The sequence below is a fragment of the Muscardinus avellanarius genome, assembly GCF_963383645.1.
Source record: "Muscardinus avellanarius genome assembly, chromosome: 1".
NCBI lineage: Eukaryota > Metazoa > Chordata > Mammalia > Rodentia > Gliridae > Muscardinus > Muscardinus avellanarius.
The window spans coordinates 104874457-104890564 of NC_137786.1; the positions used below are offsets into that span (position 1 = coordinate 104874457).

Below are 16108 nucleotides of genomic sequence, written 5' to 3' on the forward strand. Positions count from 1 at the left end.
GCCTCAGCTACTTAGTGAGGCTCTCAGCAACCTACTGAGACCCTGTTTCCAAATAAAATATAAAAAATATGTCTGGGAGTATAGCCTGGAGGTAGAAAGCCCTTGGGTTCTACCCCCAGTACCACCAAAAATAAAATAAAATAAAAAAAATAAATAATAGAGGACCTAGCCACGAATTAAGCTTAACAAATGATGGCCAATATGCTATTATTGCTATTTATGTGTATTATTAAATGCACGTTTGCAGTTTCTCAATGAGATAACTAACCATGGATCTCATTTGGTTCCATTCATTTAACATTCATTGAATGCTGCACTATATGCCAGGTCTGATGTGGCAGGGGGTGTTTTTCAGAAATAGCTACAACAATCTCTTCCATTCTTGTCACACCCTCATCTAGAGGTATAGTCGACCCCCCCCTCCCCCGTGGTCTGGGTGAATTTGTGACTTGCTCGTAGTCAATGAATATGGTAGAAGGGTGTGACTTCTAAGGTTAGGTCATGTAAGGTAAGGCAGCTTGCCCTTGAAAGCCAGAAGGTTCACACTGGAGCTGAGGCTGCCACTCAGGAGGAAGCGTGAACTAGCCTCCGTGGAGAGACTGTGTGGAGAAGCACTGAATCCCCTGAAGAGGGCATGCCCAGCTTACCCGTCAGAAGCGCAGTCAAGCCCTCCCCAAATTCCTGACCCATGGAGATCATAAAGCAAAGACAACGACTGGACTGCTGTTATCCTAAACCACTAAGTTTTCACATGATTTGTGAGGTGTCAGTAGATAACTGAAACCTTTAGGTGCTCAATATAAATGTCAAACATTTACTTTCACAGGGTTTCCACTTCAGACCTGTCTCATCCATAGCAAGTATGGAATGGCTATTTTCAGGGTTGTAATGAGCGACCAGGTATATACAATTAGCACACAGATCACATTCAATCGTTATGCATTTAAGATTAATTTCTCAACATAAATGGCGCCTCTTACCCTTAGTTAGAAATTCCTCCATGTTCCTAAGCCTTCTATTCTAACTTACTGCTTGCTTTCAAGTTCATTCTGTTTATTTTTTATCTCTAGTGTCTAGGCTAGTGTCTGCTCATAGACCTATTTAAAAAAACAAAGACACCTAGACACACACACACACACACACACACACACACACACACACACACGGCTGTATTTCCTGAACATTGAAACAGTTTATTCAGTCAGCACTAGACACCCTGTGGGACCCAGCCTGACAAGAGCAGAATGAGTGAGCTGCCAGAATTGAGTCCTGTGTTGGAAGAGGGACATCCGTTCAGGGCACTGGGGGTGGAGAGGGATATGGAGAAGGATTATTTCATTTTTGCCACAAATGTTTATCAAGCACAGCAGCCCACTTTGCACATGGTGAATGCTCAATATCTTTTATTAAACGACAGCCGCTGTTCTAGGTGTTGAGATGCAACAGCGGACACGAAGAAAGCTGCAGTTGCACGTGCCCTTGTGAAGCTGAGGGCGCAGCAGCGAAGGGCAGCGAATCCATTGGACCTAATGTGTAAAATGGTGCGAGGTGCCCAGCAGGAAAATAACGAGGGGTTGAAATTTTTATTAAGGATGGGCGATCCTTGGGCGGGGGGAGCCGTGGGCGGGTTTTGAGCAGGAGTGGCCGCAAAGGGGACTGACTGTAGGGGGCGGGAAGGCTGCAGGCAAGAAGAGTTGGTAATTTAAAGATGCAAACGACATTTTTTGCCTGACTGGAAGAGAAGCGGGTAGTGCTCCGTGCGCTGGGGTTTTCCCGGGGCAGAAGGCTGTATTTTGAGTGCAAGCTCAGCTGCCCAGCAGTGCAGGGCGGGCTGTGGTGAATAGCATCCCTAGCTACCAGATTTTTCATGCTCGGCACATCCAGGCTCCTCTGTTCCCCAGACCAGACCAGTAGATACATCATCTCCGGGTCAGATTAAGGCCGCAGCAGCCGTGCGAGGTCCGGGGTGACGGGGGCCCACCATAGCACTCACCCCCAGGGCTCGGAGTCTGCAACCCCAGCCGGACGGGAGAGGGCGGAGCTTGCTCTGCGGACCTGGGCGGTGGCGTGGGTCCCGCCTCCACACCTAGACCCCGCCCTGATTGGAATCAGGCCGCTCTGATTGGATAAAGGCCGCGGAAGGGCGGGGAGGCTGGGGGAGGCCCTGGGGGTCCGGCTGAGGAGGCCGCGCTGATTGGTCCGGCGGACATTAGGTCATCGCTAGCAGGTTCGAGCGGCCCGGACGCCGGTGGGGCGGTCCAGGCTACTGTGAGAGGGCGCTCGAGGCTGCTGGAGAGCGAGCCCGGGAGGGAGGCGGGGAGGCGGCGGCTGCGCTCGTTCGCCCGCTCGCCCGCTCGCTTCCCGGCGCCGCGGTAAGTCGGCTCGCTCGCGGCTCGCTCGCGCTCCCCGCAGCAGCAGCCCATCGCCCCGGCCGGCTCGGCTGCGGAGCCGTGCGCACCCACCGGCACCGCGCGCGGGACGAGCCGGCGCCACACCTGTGGATCGGCCGCCGTCGGAGCCGGCCGAGGTCCCCGGCGAGCGTGGTCGGGCGCCGGCCGCAGGAGCCCCGGGGCAGGCGCGCCCCCCGGCCCGGCGCCGCCCGCAGCATGGGGCTCCCCGCGCTCGAGTTCAGCGACTGCTGCCTCGACAGCCCGCACTTCCGAGAGACGCTCAAGTCGCACGAAGCGGAGCTGGACAAGACCAACAAATTCATCAAGGAGCTCATCAAGGACGGGAAGTCACTCATCAGCGCGCTCAAGAGTGAGTGGCCGGAGCCGCGGGGGCCGGCCGGGCGGGAGGGTCCCCGGGGCGCCGCTCGGACCCACCGGGTTGTGCCTCCGAGCACTGAGTGACGGGTGTCGGTGCTTCTACCGAGGCAGGAAGGAGAGCAAAGCGGGCGAGCCCCGCGATCCGACGGGGAAGGAGCCGGTCGCCCTGCAGTGCGCCTTCGGGGAGGTGACGGAGCGCGGGTGGTGCTCTGGGCTGGGTGGGTGTGCACCGCGCACAGGTGTCCCGGGATTGCGGCCGGAGCGCCCAGCCCGCCGCCGCCCTCTGGGCTGGGAAACCGTCAGGTCCAGAGCTGTGGCTCCCATGGGGCAGGCTTCTCAACCCTGGGCGTCCTAGCTGGGAGTGGAGCCCGCCGAGGGGGCGCCGCCTCCCCCAGGGAAAAGGCGGGCTCGGACTGCTTGGCTCCCTGCACGAAGCTCCAGCCTAGTTCGGGCCGCTGGGTTCTCTGAGTGGAGCGATTGATTAGCATGGGATTCCTTGGAGTATTGATAGCTCCCACCCCACCCCATCCAGCATCAGTGCCGCGTACGTGTGCAGGTTCTGATTCTTGTGTTTAGCAGAAGGTGATAGGGGTGGGAGTATAGAATCAGAGTGTTCCTTTACTCCAAACTGTAGGCGTTGAGTTTAAAAATAGAACGAACACATCCCGTCTCTCCCTCTCCGATTCCTCGCTCTACTTTTTACCTCTCCTGTTATCCTTGACAACGCAAAGGTCTGAGAAGGAATGCCCTCAGTCTGCCCGCAGAAGGAAGTTTAAACTCATTTTAAAGGTTCTTGGACCTTTTGTAAAACATTTTTTTCCCCTTCTTAGTTCAAGGGGAGGAATACAATTTGCATTCTGTTTGACTTCTGTAGAGCCAGAGTGTTTCTTCTTCTGGCCGAATTAGAATGCTCTGGGGATGAGCACCTTGCATTGTGAGAGTGTTTTGGGGTGCCTTTCCCATCTACCCACTTAATAGTAGTTCAGCCCATTTTTTGGTTCTTTTTCGTCCTAAGAATCAGGAATAATGATGGCAGATAGTGGAATTGCCTTTGACTCTTTACTTTTCCTGTCTCTGTGATGGATTTCCTAATAGGTGATATCTTCAGCTAAGAAAGATTGCCTAAGCGGGTAGGATCCTAGCTGTGAGAATTGTCCCCAGGCCTCTTTAAAGGAGACTTTCAGAAGCTAAGTGCCTGAGATGTCATTTGGGGAGCCCGTTGCTTCTATAAAGGAAAGGCGAGACAATGGAATTTCAGGGTAACAAGTGCCACTGTTTAGGGGTGAAATTAATGAATCTCAGGGCTGTGATGTGGGAAGGCTTCCCTGAGCAGGGTCCCTGCAGGAGGCTGTGCCTTCCCTGATGGATATGAACGGATTCTTCCTCTCAAAGACTAGGGTCATCCTTGGTGCAGGGAACACATGATACCTGGTTTGAAGGAAGTTAGGAACTCACTTATAAGATGGACCTGGGAATTTAGATTGACCGCTGGCTACCTTTGATTGGTCCTCTGCTTTATGCATCAAATATAAGGGGTCCCTGGTGTGTGATGGTTGTTGCACTGGCCACTACGGATATAGAATGAGATTCTGTTGACCTGTAGCTACAGAGGCGTATACTCCACGCCAGGCACTGCATCATCTCTTGGTCGTCTCATGTACCTTTATTCATTTTGCAAATGAGAAAACTGAAACTTGGGGACCCACCCAGAGTCTCACAGCCATAGCATCTGGGCTAGAGTTTTTGAATCCACTAGCCTGAGCCTGAAATGAAGCTCCTGCTCTTGCTTCTGTGCCACCCTCCGTGTACAGAACCATTTGGACCAAGCCTGCTAGACTTTGGACTTGCATTTTGTATCTCAAGTGTTGAATCTGAGGAGGGTGCATTTGGGTGGCTGGAAGTTTGCTTACTATTTTTTGGGCGAAGAATAATTCTTTAGGTTGGAAGAAACATTGCATTGATGGAGTTCAAGCGTCTATTACCTAATGGAATGGACCAGCCCAGTAACTTGGGGAAAAGGCTGATGGGGAAGTAGGCATTCTGGTCTCTTTATATCCAGTTCTGCTTCTAGCTTTGCTCTTCTACTACAGCTAACTACTAATTGAACATGGCTGTGACTTCCTAAAATGAATAAGGTGGAGCCAATCACTCTTTACCAAATTTCAGGCATTCTGTTATCATAAAGGGCTTGCTACATTTATTTTTATACTACCATATTAGTATTTGTTGTATTACTTTTCTTTCCATTATCTTTATTACTGCTGTAAATGGAAAGCCAGTGGGTTTCCAGGATGGCTTAAAATAAATATATAATTACATAAGTAACACTGGTCTTACAGTTTTATTTTATACCTATAGTTATTTTATTTTATATAGTTGTTTTATAACTGGTATTTACAGATCTTTTGGCTTAGATTTCCTTTGTATGTGAATCATTGACAGTAAAACTGGCCTCTGGGGATTGCCAGAGTTCATCGAGATCATTGTTATATTACTTCTACTTTATGAATGAGGGGCAGAAAGGACAGTAACCTGCCCAAGGTGACACAACAATTAGGAGTATTTAAGCCCAAGTTATGGAATTTCAAAGACTTTGCACTTAACCCTGAATCAACACTGGGCTCTAGGCCAGCGAAAGGCAGTGATTCTCCTATACTTCTCTTTTAGTCCCCCTGAGCATTTGATAAAAGCTATAAACTCCATATAAAGGATTGCTTTGGACTCTCCGTCTGGAGTACAGACTCCTGATAGGAAACAGAGGATGAGCAATAAAATAATTTTGGACACACGTTAGAAGGCATTCATTCCTTTGGAGAAAGTTCTTGTTTGATGTGGAGTTGATTAGTCTTGGTATCTCCCAATTAGTTATTTCTGGTGCTGATTTGGCCTTTTTCTGGTGTGTGTGGGGGTCTGGACCCATTCACCCAGGATCTTTTATTCTGATCAGATTAATCATTACCTCATGCAAGATTCTGTACATTTAAGTTTTTCTCTTTTCTTGTTTTCTTATTTATTTATTTATTTATTTATTTATTTATTTATTTATTTCTGAAGTACTGGCAGTCGAACCTAGGGGTGTTCTACCTCTGAGCTATTCCCCAGCCGTATTTTATTGTTTATTTTGAAACAGACTCACACTAAGTTACTGAGTGTCTTGCTAAGTTGCTGAGACTGGTCTGGAACCTGTGATTCCTTTCTCTCCTCCCAAGTACTGGGATTATAGGCCTGTGCCACTATGCCTAACTTTTCTTTTTGTTCTGTAGAGATTGTAGATGATGGATGAATTTTAGAATTTCTTGGCTTTGAATTTTTTTTTTTTTTTTTTTTTTTTTTTTTTTGCGGGTGTAGGGATAGAACCCAGGGGCATTCGACCTCCGAGTTACACCCCCAGCCCTATATTTTATTCTTTATTTTGAAACAGGGTCTCACTAAGTTGTGGAGGGACTCACTAAGTAGCTGAGGCTGTCCGCGAACCGCGATCCTCAGGTCTCAGCCTCCCAAATGCTGGGATTACAAGTGTGTGCCACCACACCTGGCTGGCTTTGAATTTTTTAACCCCAATACTTACCTTATTGTTTGACTCTAGGCCTGTTCTGAAGCCTGAACTCCTTTATAAATGGATATAGCCACAGTGACCTGCTGGGGTTGTCATCAGGATATGAAACAGTACAGGTGTAGAAAGCTTTCATTTTTAGTTCTGAAACATGGTACTGCTCAGTTATTGGTAGCTGGTATTGGCATCTTTTAGCATGCAGGGTTGTTGACTTGTTTTTCAGAGGTAAAGTCACTAAGAGAGGAGAGACGGTTTTTGTCTTGAGTGCGAGGGGTTAGGTCCATACATCCCTCGTGCCAGTAGTTGGTGATTATGCAGTTGTATGTGTATGAACCACTGGTGGGCAGGATCCTGGGAACAACTTGCAACAAGTTGTTATGCCAAAAAAAAAAAAAAAAAACTCCACAGTTAAAAAGAAGTAAATTTGAGACAGAAAGATTGCAGATTCGAGACCAGCTTCAGCAACTTAGTGAGACCCTGTCTCAAACTAAAAGATAAAATAGGGCTGGGAGTGTAGATCAGAGGTAGAAGGCCCCTGGGTTCAGTCCCTAGAACCCTTCTCTTTCTCTCTCTCTCTCTCTCTCTCTCTCTCTCTCTCTCTCTCTCTCTCTCAAAAAAAAAAAAAAAAAAAAGGTAAGCTTCACAGTTCTTACAGCCTTCTGTTCCTAATACCATTCTTGCAACTTAACATTTTCAGTCTTTTTGGTAGGTGACCTTTCCTCTTCAATGGCTGGGATGGCTGCCTCTTTCTGTCTTGCAGGAAAGTCTTGTAGAGTACATTGGACCTCAGGTCTTGCCGTCTCATAGACTCAGTGGCAAACCAAATGTGGTTTCATAGGAAAGTGAATTGGGCTGTTGGTTTTGAAGGGTGGTGTGAGTTTTCAGGAACTGTTTCTTCCCTTCTAGACAGTTGATTTTTGGATTTCGAGTTATACTAAGTGGCTGGATATATATATATACCCCATTAAATCTGACTTGCAGTTTTCAAGATGGAGTACTTTTATTCCAGCAGTTTAAGGGTATAGGGAGAATGACAGAAATGCAATTGTTAAATCAACTTTATTGGGATATAATTTATTATCATCCAACTCACCCTTTTGAAGCATCCAATCTAATGGCTTTTAGTATGTTCATGAAGTTGTGCAAATAATTTTTTAATCAGACGAACATTTTATTACCACCAAAAGAAAGCCCCCTGTGCTGAGCATGGTGACGCATGCCTGTAATCCCAGTACTTGGGAAGCTGAGACAAGAGGAGTCCAAGTTTGAAGCCTGCTTCAATAATTTAGCGAGGGCTTCAGCAACCTAGTGAGAACCTGTTTCAAAATTTAAAATAAGGGAGGCAGTGGGTGTAGCTAACACACACACACACACACACACACACACACACACACACACACACACGTGAATGAAAGCTCTTTCCCATTAATAGTCATTCCTAGTTTCCTCCAACCTCACAGCCCTAGTCCACTACTTCCCTATTTTCTGCATCTGCAGTCTTGCCTAGTCTAGATATTGGAAGTTCAGTTTTGATCGCTTTTTCCTAGATAGTGACCGACTTTAGGCAGAGTTCTTGATTTAAATTTCATATTAGGAAACTTTGAATCCGTAAGATGGAGCCCTGTCCTAGGGCCTGGAGAAACCTGGATGTGCCTTTGTGTTTTCATCCCACAAGAGGGAATGGATTCATTCTAGTTCAAGGTACTTTGACGGATGCAGAGAGAATAGCCAAAGCAAAACCAAGATTCCAGCCCCTTTCCTTGGAGTTTTCAGTTAAGTCGGGGCAGGGTTTGTGATTCTGAGTATAGCCATATTTTGTGGTTGCTTTCCTGCTGTGTGATGCTGTTCTACTAAGTGAAGTGAATTTATATATTTGTGCATTCTCATTAACACTTAAATTTAATTAAAATGAACCACAGGACAAGAATAGTGTTTAATATTAACCTCTGGGAAATTGCATTTATATTATTTATTTTTTTATGGCAGTGAGGAATTGAACCCAGGGGCAGTCTATCTCTGAACTATACCCCCAGCCTCATTTTATTTTTTATTTTGAAACAGGGTCTTACCAAATTGTGAAGGGCCTCACTAAGTTTCTGAAATTAGTGGTGAACTTGTGATTCTCCTGTCTCAGCCTCCCAAGTACTAGGATTACAAGTGTGTTCACAAATGAATATTTCTCTAGTTGAACTCATACTTTTCATGAGACTTTTTGGGGATGATGTGCCTTGATTTGAATTTCACTGAGTTTTCAGACTTTTAGTAATTCTGAGAGCTCTGTCCTTTCCCATGCATGTCTTCCCAGGTTAATTTTAACAGAAAAGAATGGACAGCCTAATAAGAATATAAGTATTGTCAGGCGTGGTAGCGCACACTTGTAATCCGAGCATTTGGGTGGCTGAGACAGGAGGATTGCGGTTCACGGACAGTCTCAGCTACTTAGTGAGGCCCTCTGCAACTCAGTGAGACCCTGTTTCCAAATAAAGAATAAAAAATAGGGTTGGGGGTGTAGGTCAGAGGTAGAATGCCCCTCGGTTCCATCCCTAGTACTGTACACACACACACACACAAAGAATACAAGTATCTTTCATTTAATGTACATTTTCCAAGTCCCAGGTCTTATGCTAAATGTCACACATTGTCCTATTATTCCTTACCGCAATCATGAGAGACTAACACAGTTGTTCCTCAGTATCCATGGGGAGTTGGTTTCAGAACCCCCTCAGGTACTGGAATCCTTAGATTCTAAAGCCCTTTACATATTATGGCATAGTATTTGCATATAACCTATGCTCATCCTCCTGAATCCATAAAATCATCCTTAGAGAACGTATAATACCTAATATAATGTAAATCCTATATAAATAGTTGTCATATTGTTTTGTTTAGGAAATGATGGCAAGGAACAAAGCTTGTGCGGAGGCACTTTTTTCTCCTCAATATTAATCACCCTCATTGGTTAAACCCCAGCATGTAGGCCCATGGATACAGAGGCTCAATTGTACCTTTCCCTTCCTGCATTTTATGGTAGGAGATCACTTGTCTAAAATCACACCGCTAGGAAGTTGTGCGACCGAGTTTTGAGGACTGCAGGGTCTGCTTGAATGTTGTCCTTCTGCAAAGAGGCTGGTGGTAAAGATGCACAATTCTGATAAATCTAGATTCCAGAAAGGTTCATGCAGCAGGTACTAGACTAAGTGAAAATATTGTCCTTGTGTTTTTTTTAGACTTTTGACCTAGGATAGTGAAGACTAGCTAATATTTTATATTGTGCTGTTAGTTTTGTAAATTTCTAACTCTCGTAGTCGTAAAGAACCTTGTAGGCCGGAGAGGCCAATGAGGGCAGTGATCTATGTCTTGGCATTGTAAAGCAACGCTTTCTTTTTGGATTGTGCTGAGTGATAAATCAATGATTCCCTTTTAACAGGGTAAGAGAGCATTGAACAGGGCGGCCAAAAACCTGTTACTGGTCTGATTCATTCTCCTTGTCCATTGAAATGAGTCAAAACAACAAGTGTTGTGTGCTTTAAACCCTGTTACCCTTTTGTGCTTCTTTAGAATTTAGTACAGACATTTTTGCAAGAGTGAGATGAGCTCTTCTTCTTTATTGGGGTGGGAGGGCACTGAGGGTTAAACCCAGGAGCATTCTACCTCCAAGCTACACTCGAAGCCCTTTTTATCTTTTATTTTGGAACATGGCATTGCTGAGTTGCTGAGGCTGGCCTTGAATTTGTGATCCTCCTATCTCAGACTTCCAAGTACTGGGATTATAGGCAAGCACCACTGTGCCTGGAGAGATGAGCCCTTCCTGAGTGGCATAAACTGTCAAAGGATATTCAATATCAGCTTGCTTTTTTTTTTATTATGTACAGAATCCTAATGGAACAAAATGTGTTTGCAGTTAGGTAGCAACAAATTTCTCCCTTTTTCTTTGATTTGCTTTAGCACCTTGTGAATAAAAGGGGGAAAAAAAAGACTTTTCCTAATTATTTGTAAATGGTGGTAATTTGTAATACTGACATTTGGAACATTACTCATACAAATATAAACAACAGCAAATTAAATCCAAGATTTTGTGGTTTTTATATAACATTGGCTTTAAAAATCTCTCTACTTTTCTTCAATCTAAGTTGCACTGAATAAATTACATTCAATATGTACTTTCAATTCATTGACTGAAGCTAGGAATGCCCTTCTCCCTTTTGAAGGAACTAATAAACTTTAGTTTTTACAGCAATTCCCATATAGTCCCTTAATACCTATTACTTCTTCCCTTTTTTTTGGTGGTACTGGGGTTCCTGGAAGCCCTCTACCTCCGGACTACACTCCCAGACCTATTTTTACATTTTTTATTTGGAAACAGGGTCTCCTAAACCAGCGTGCGCGGCTGGCTTCGAACCTGCGCTATCCTCCTGTCTCTGCCTCCCAAGTGCGGGGATTACAAGCGTGCGCCACCACGCCCGGCAATACCTATTACTTCTAAAATTTTCTTCCATTGTCAGCATCTTTCATATTCTTGATGTATATTTGTTGCTACTGCTATACACACACACACACACACACACACACACAAAACACACAAAACACACACACACACACACACACACACACACAGTGCTGGGGATAGAACCCAAAGCCAGCAGCATGCATGTGATCACTGAGCTACATTTCCAACTGCCTGATACAATGTTAGTAACTAAAGTCAAAGGTAAAGTCAAAGGTCTGTCATTTACATGAGGGTTCTCTAGTGGTGGTGTACATTCTATGGATGTTTTTGTTTTGTTTTGCTTTTTGAGATAGAGTCTTCCCATGTTGCCCATGGTTGACTCTGAATCTGCAATTCTCCTGTCTCAGTCTCCTGCATAGCAGATTTTGTTAAATGTCTAACGATGTACCACACTATTATATAGTATCATACATTATAGTTTTACTGTCCTAAAAGTCCTATGTTTTGCTTATATCAATCTTTCTCCCCAACTCCTGGCAACCAGTGATCTTTTTACAATCTCCTTAGTTCTATCTGTTTCATAATGTTCCATAGTTGGAATCAGTTTGTAGCCTTTTCAGATTAGTTTTTTTCACTTAGCAATATGCACTGAAAGTTCCTCCATCTATTTTCATGGCTTGGTAACTACTTTTTTCCCCCCCAGTACTGGGGATGGAACCCAGAGGCATTCTACTTACAAGTCACACCCCCAGCACTATTTTTTATTCTTTATTTTGAAATAGGATCTCACTGAGTTGCAAAGGGCCTCACTAAGTAGCTGAGGCTGTCTGCTAACCACAATCCCCCTGTCTCAGCCTCTCAAATGCTGAGATTACAAGCATGTGCCACCACGCCCAGTTTATGAGCACAGATATAATTTACTTCTTTTTATTACTGAGTAACATTCCTTTGTCTGGATGTATACAGTTTGAAATAGTTTCATCCACTGAAGGACATCTTGGTTGTTTTCAAATTTTGGCAATTATGAATAAACCAGATATAAACATTTGTGTGCAGGCTTATGTGTGGACATAAGTTTTCAACTCGTTTGGGTAAATCCAAGGGGTATCATATGGTAAAAACATGCCTAGTTTTCTAAGAATCTGCAAAACTGTCTTCCTAAGTGGCTGTACCATTTTATATTCCCACCAGCCAGCAGAAAAACGAGAGTTCCTGTTCCGTCACTTGCTGTTGACAGTGTTTGGGATTGTGACCGTTTTAATAAGTATGTGGTGGTATATCTCATGTTTTTTAAAATTTGCAATTCCCTCGTGACATATGCTGTTGAGCATCTTTTCATACACTTCTTTGCCATCTGTATGTCTTCTTTGGTGAGATGTCTGTTCAGATCTTTTACTCGTTTTTAAAATTTGGTTGTTTTCTTATTGAGTTTTAAAATTATTGTGGTAAAATATACATAACACAAACTTTACCTTTTTTTTGGTGGTATCGGGGTTCCTGAAAACCCTTCTACCTCTGGGATACACTCCCAGACCTACATTTTAATGTTTTTATTTGGAAACAGGGTCTCTTAAGCCAGCACGGCTGGCTTTGAACCTATGCGATCCTCCTGTCTCTGCCTTCCAAGCGCGGGGATTACAAGCGTGCGCCACCACGCCCGGCCAAACTTTACCATTTTAACCAGTGTAAAGTATACCTATCAGTGGCATTAAGCACAATCACTGTGTTGTATAACCATCACTACTATTTCCAGAACTTTATTATCCCAAACTGGAGCTCTGTGCCCATATAACTCCCATGCTCACTATGCCCAGCTTCTACTAACCTCTCTTCTGCTCTGTCTTTATGAATGTGCCTGTTTGAGACATCTCATATAAATCTATTTATGCAATAATAGTTATCATGTGTATCTGGCAACCATTACCCTAATCCAGTTTCTGAACATTTTTATCATCCCAGAAGCTTCCTCCTGTCTCTCTGCAGGTGCTCTCCGTTCTCATGTCCAGGCTCAGACATTCATTACTTTACTTTTTTTCTGTCCCCATAGATTTGCTTTTTCTGAAAATGTGAGTTAAGTGGAATCATATAATGTGATCTGGCTTTTCTCACCTCGTATGTTGATTTGGGGGGTTCATATATGTCATAGCATGTATCAGAAGTTTATTTCTTTTTCTTGCTGAAGAGTTTTCCATTTTACCAATCATAAGCTGTTTATCCACTCCCTAGCTGATGGATATTTGAGTTGTTTTCAGTTTTTGGCTCTTAAGAGTAGTGCTGCTGTGAACATTTGCATACATGTCTTTGTGTGGGTATATGTTTTCACTTCTAATTCATTTCCTACCTAGGAATAGAATTGCTGAGTTATATGACAAGCTTATATTAAATTTTGACTTAAATTTAGGCTTAAATGAAACTTAATGTTTAACTTTTAAAATCTGGCAAACTGTTTTCCACAGCATAAGCACCATTTTATATACCCACCAGCAATATGTGAGGGCTCTAATTTTCACCAACTTCTCACCAACACTTCTCACCAACACTTGTTATTATCTCTTTTTGATTGTATCTCTTTTTGATGGAGTAAGTTGGTATCTCATTGTGGTTTAAATTTGCATTTCCCTGATGACTAATACTGTTGAGTGTCTTTTATGCATTTATTAGCCATTGGTGAAACTTCTTTGCTGAAATATTCAAATACTCATTACCCTTTACTTTGCCCCATAAAACCTTTGATGACAATGCACTTAGTATTTTTCTCCATTTGTCTTCTTTTGGGGACTTTTTTTCTTTATTTGCTGTGGTCTCAGATTTAGCTGATGGATCAATTTCAGGATCTCAGGAAAGTGATTCTTAGCAGACTGTGGTTTGGGTTTCTTCTCTAGTTGGGACATTCAGCATGTCTCTGGGCAGATCTCACAGGCAGGGCTTTCTAATTCTGGCCAGTGTAACCTACTGAACCCCAAACTTCCTGTGTTGACAAAATGAGAGCCCACCAGGAAAGACTCATCATTACCACTGAGCTATTGGAGGAGCAACTTGTGAAGGGGATTTTGTTACTCTGTCAAGGCCATTGCATTTCTGAAAATTAGCCAAGGAAGGGATGCTAATCTGATGCTAATGGTCAAAGTGGTTTTTCTAGAGTTAAATTTCCGATTCACCTTAGTTGTAATTTAAAAAAATTATAACCATGTTTCAAATTATATATATGTACACACACACACACACACACACACACACACACACACACATTTGCCACCAAAGAATGCTTTTATTCAACAAATATGGAGCCCTTATTCTGTTCCTACTGTGCCCTTCCAAAGCCCCAGATTAGCATAAGGGCTTTTGGGTGGAGGCGGCCAGTGCAGTGGAGGAAGAGCACACGCAGTGGGTCAGCAGTGAGGCCACTTGTGGCTGGAGCAGAGTGATGGCAAAGGAGTAGGAGAGTCCAGTGGCCGCGTCATGGGGATCTTGAGTTCTAGGAAGGACTTTGGGTTTCATTCTGACTGCTGCGATTACTGTAAGAGGTTGTGACATGCTGTTCTTTAAAAAGATCAGACAGGCAGCTGGGTGGAGAATAGATATAACGAGGCGAGAATGGGGGCAAGTTAAGAGACTGGTACAATAGGTGAGGTAAGAGACAATGACATCTCAGACCAGGGCGGCAGTATCAGGGGTGGTGGTCAGATGTGGGTGTTTTTTGAAATAGAGCTCATGTGATTTGCTGTGTAATTGGATGTGATTCTCAGAGAAAAGAGAGAAGTCAAGAATGATTCAAATGTCTTTGGCCTGAGCAATTATGTGAATGACAGTACTGTTTTCTGAAATAGAGATTTGGGGAGGATTAGGCTTGGGAAGAAAGTTAGTGTGAATGAATGACATAATCTTATAACACAGAGACAAAAGCAACACACATAGTTTGTGAATATATTTTCACACAAGAATCAACAACTATAGAGAAATATATAGACTAAACTACTCCCTTATTATTTTCCTTTTTTTTTTTTTTTTGGCAGTGCTGCGGTTGAACCCAGGACCCGTCACATGTTAGGCCAGTGCTGTCACACTGAGCTACAGTCCCAGCACGCTCACTCCTGTTAACCATTTCAACAAAAGCTTGATATACTTTTTTTCTGTGAATTTTCATAAATGGGATTATACTATGTGAAATTTTCTGTTCTGCTTTTCCAGATACTATGATGCCTCATGCCAGTACATGCAGTACATGTATATACTACATTCTTTCACTTATCGGGTTCTACAGTGTGGGCTCCTATGGAGGATATTGGGATTATCTCAGGTTTTCACTATTAGGGAAAATGGCATAGTGATCATTTGCATGCCTACCTTGTGTGTGGGTCCCAGCCATTTCCATGGAATAGATTCCTTCAAATAGAATTGTTACTCCAGTTTTACATTATCTTTGACATCCATTCATTGTTTACATCCTTTACATCCCTATAGCTAGCTGATACTTGTTCTCTTTTGGGTGTGTTAGATTATGTTTCTGGAGCTTAACCTTTTGCCCATATTGGAAGCATCCTGAGCACGCCATTCTTTTATAGGTATTGAAACTGATTCTAAAAGAACCAGGGTTGGTAGGACAAAGTGTGTGTGTGTGTGTGTGTGTGTGTGTGTGTGTGTGTGTGTATGTGTGTGTGTGTGAGAGAGAGAGAGAGAGAAAGAAAGAAAGAGAGAATAATTAATTAGATGTGTCCTTATTAGCCTGGCCCTAATATCTTTTCTGAGCTGCAGGTTTTTACAGGTAAAATAGGAGATGGACAGGACTTTGCCCATATTCCAAACTTGAATTTCAGGGACCAAGCAAGAAACCATGTTCCTTAGGGTGAGAACAGCAGTATTATTTGCAAAAGGATTTTTTTTTTTTTTACATATGAGAGTCACTGGGTTTACATATCTTCATAGGAAGTCAGGGTGGAGGAAGAGAGGAAATAGCAAGGAAAACAGCTTGGCATGCGAGCCCGAAGCTGTCACGGCATGTTTACGTCTGGCTCATTTCACCTTGGTTGGAAGGCACAGGGTGCTGAAGAGGGTGAGCTTGGAGACTGGGCAGTTTCCTACTATATTTAGAAAGAGGAGATTCCTGGGATTGAGTGGTGTACGTGTGTGTTTTCTTTGTCAGATGGACAAAGGTTTGGAGTTTGGGTATTGTGGATCAAGCCTTGTGAACTGGCTGGCTTTTCTGGGCCAAGCCAGTAGCTATACTTTGATTCCTGTTGCTGCCACACAGGAAACGCCAAAATAAACCCTATTTTGTATGGTTTGTAAAGACATCACAGGTAGGTTTCAAAACTCCTCTGATCTTGCTCTCAGATCTACTTT

The 16108-nt window shown here is 43.7% G+C and overlaps 1 protein-coding gene across 3 annotated transcripts in view; it reads left to right on the forward strand.

Moving 5' to 3' along the window:
* Positions 1–2606: 2606 nt before the first annotated feature.
* Positions 2607–16108, forward strand: part of ARHGAP26 (Rho GTPase activating protein 26) — a gene marked incomplete at both ends in the record, with an annotated part of 441415 nt that continues 427913 nt past the window's right edge. For all 3 annotated transcript variants that reach the window (XM_080697772.1, XM_080697773.1, XM_080697774.1), the window contains one exon: positions 2607–2760. In XM_080697772.1, the coding sequence (XP_080553898.1) occupies positions 2607–2760 (154 nt within the window). The remainder of the gene's footprint in view (positions 2761–16108) is intronic.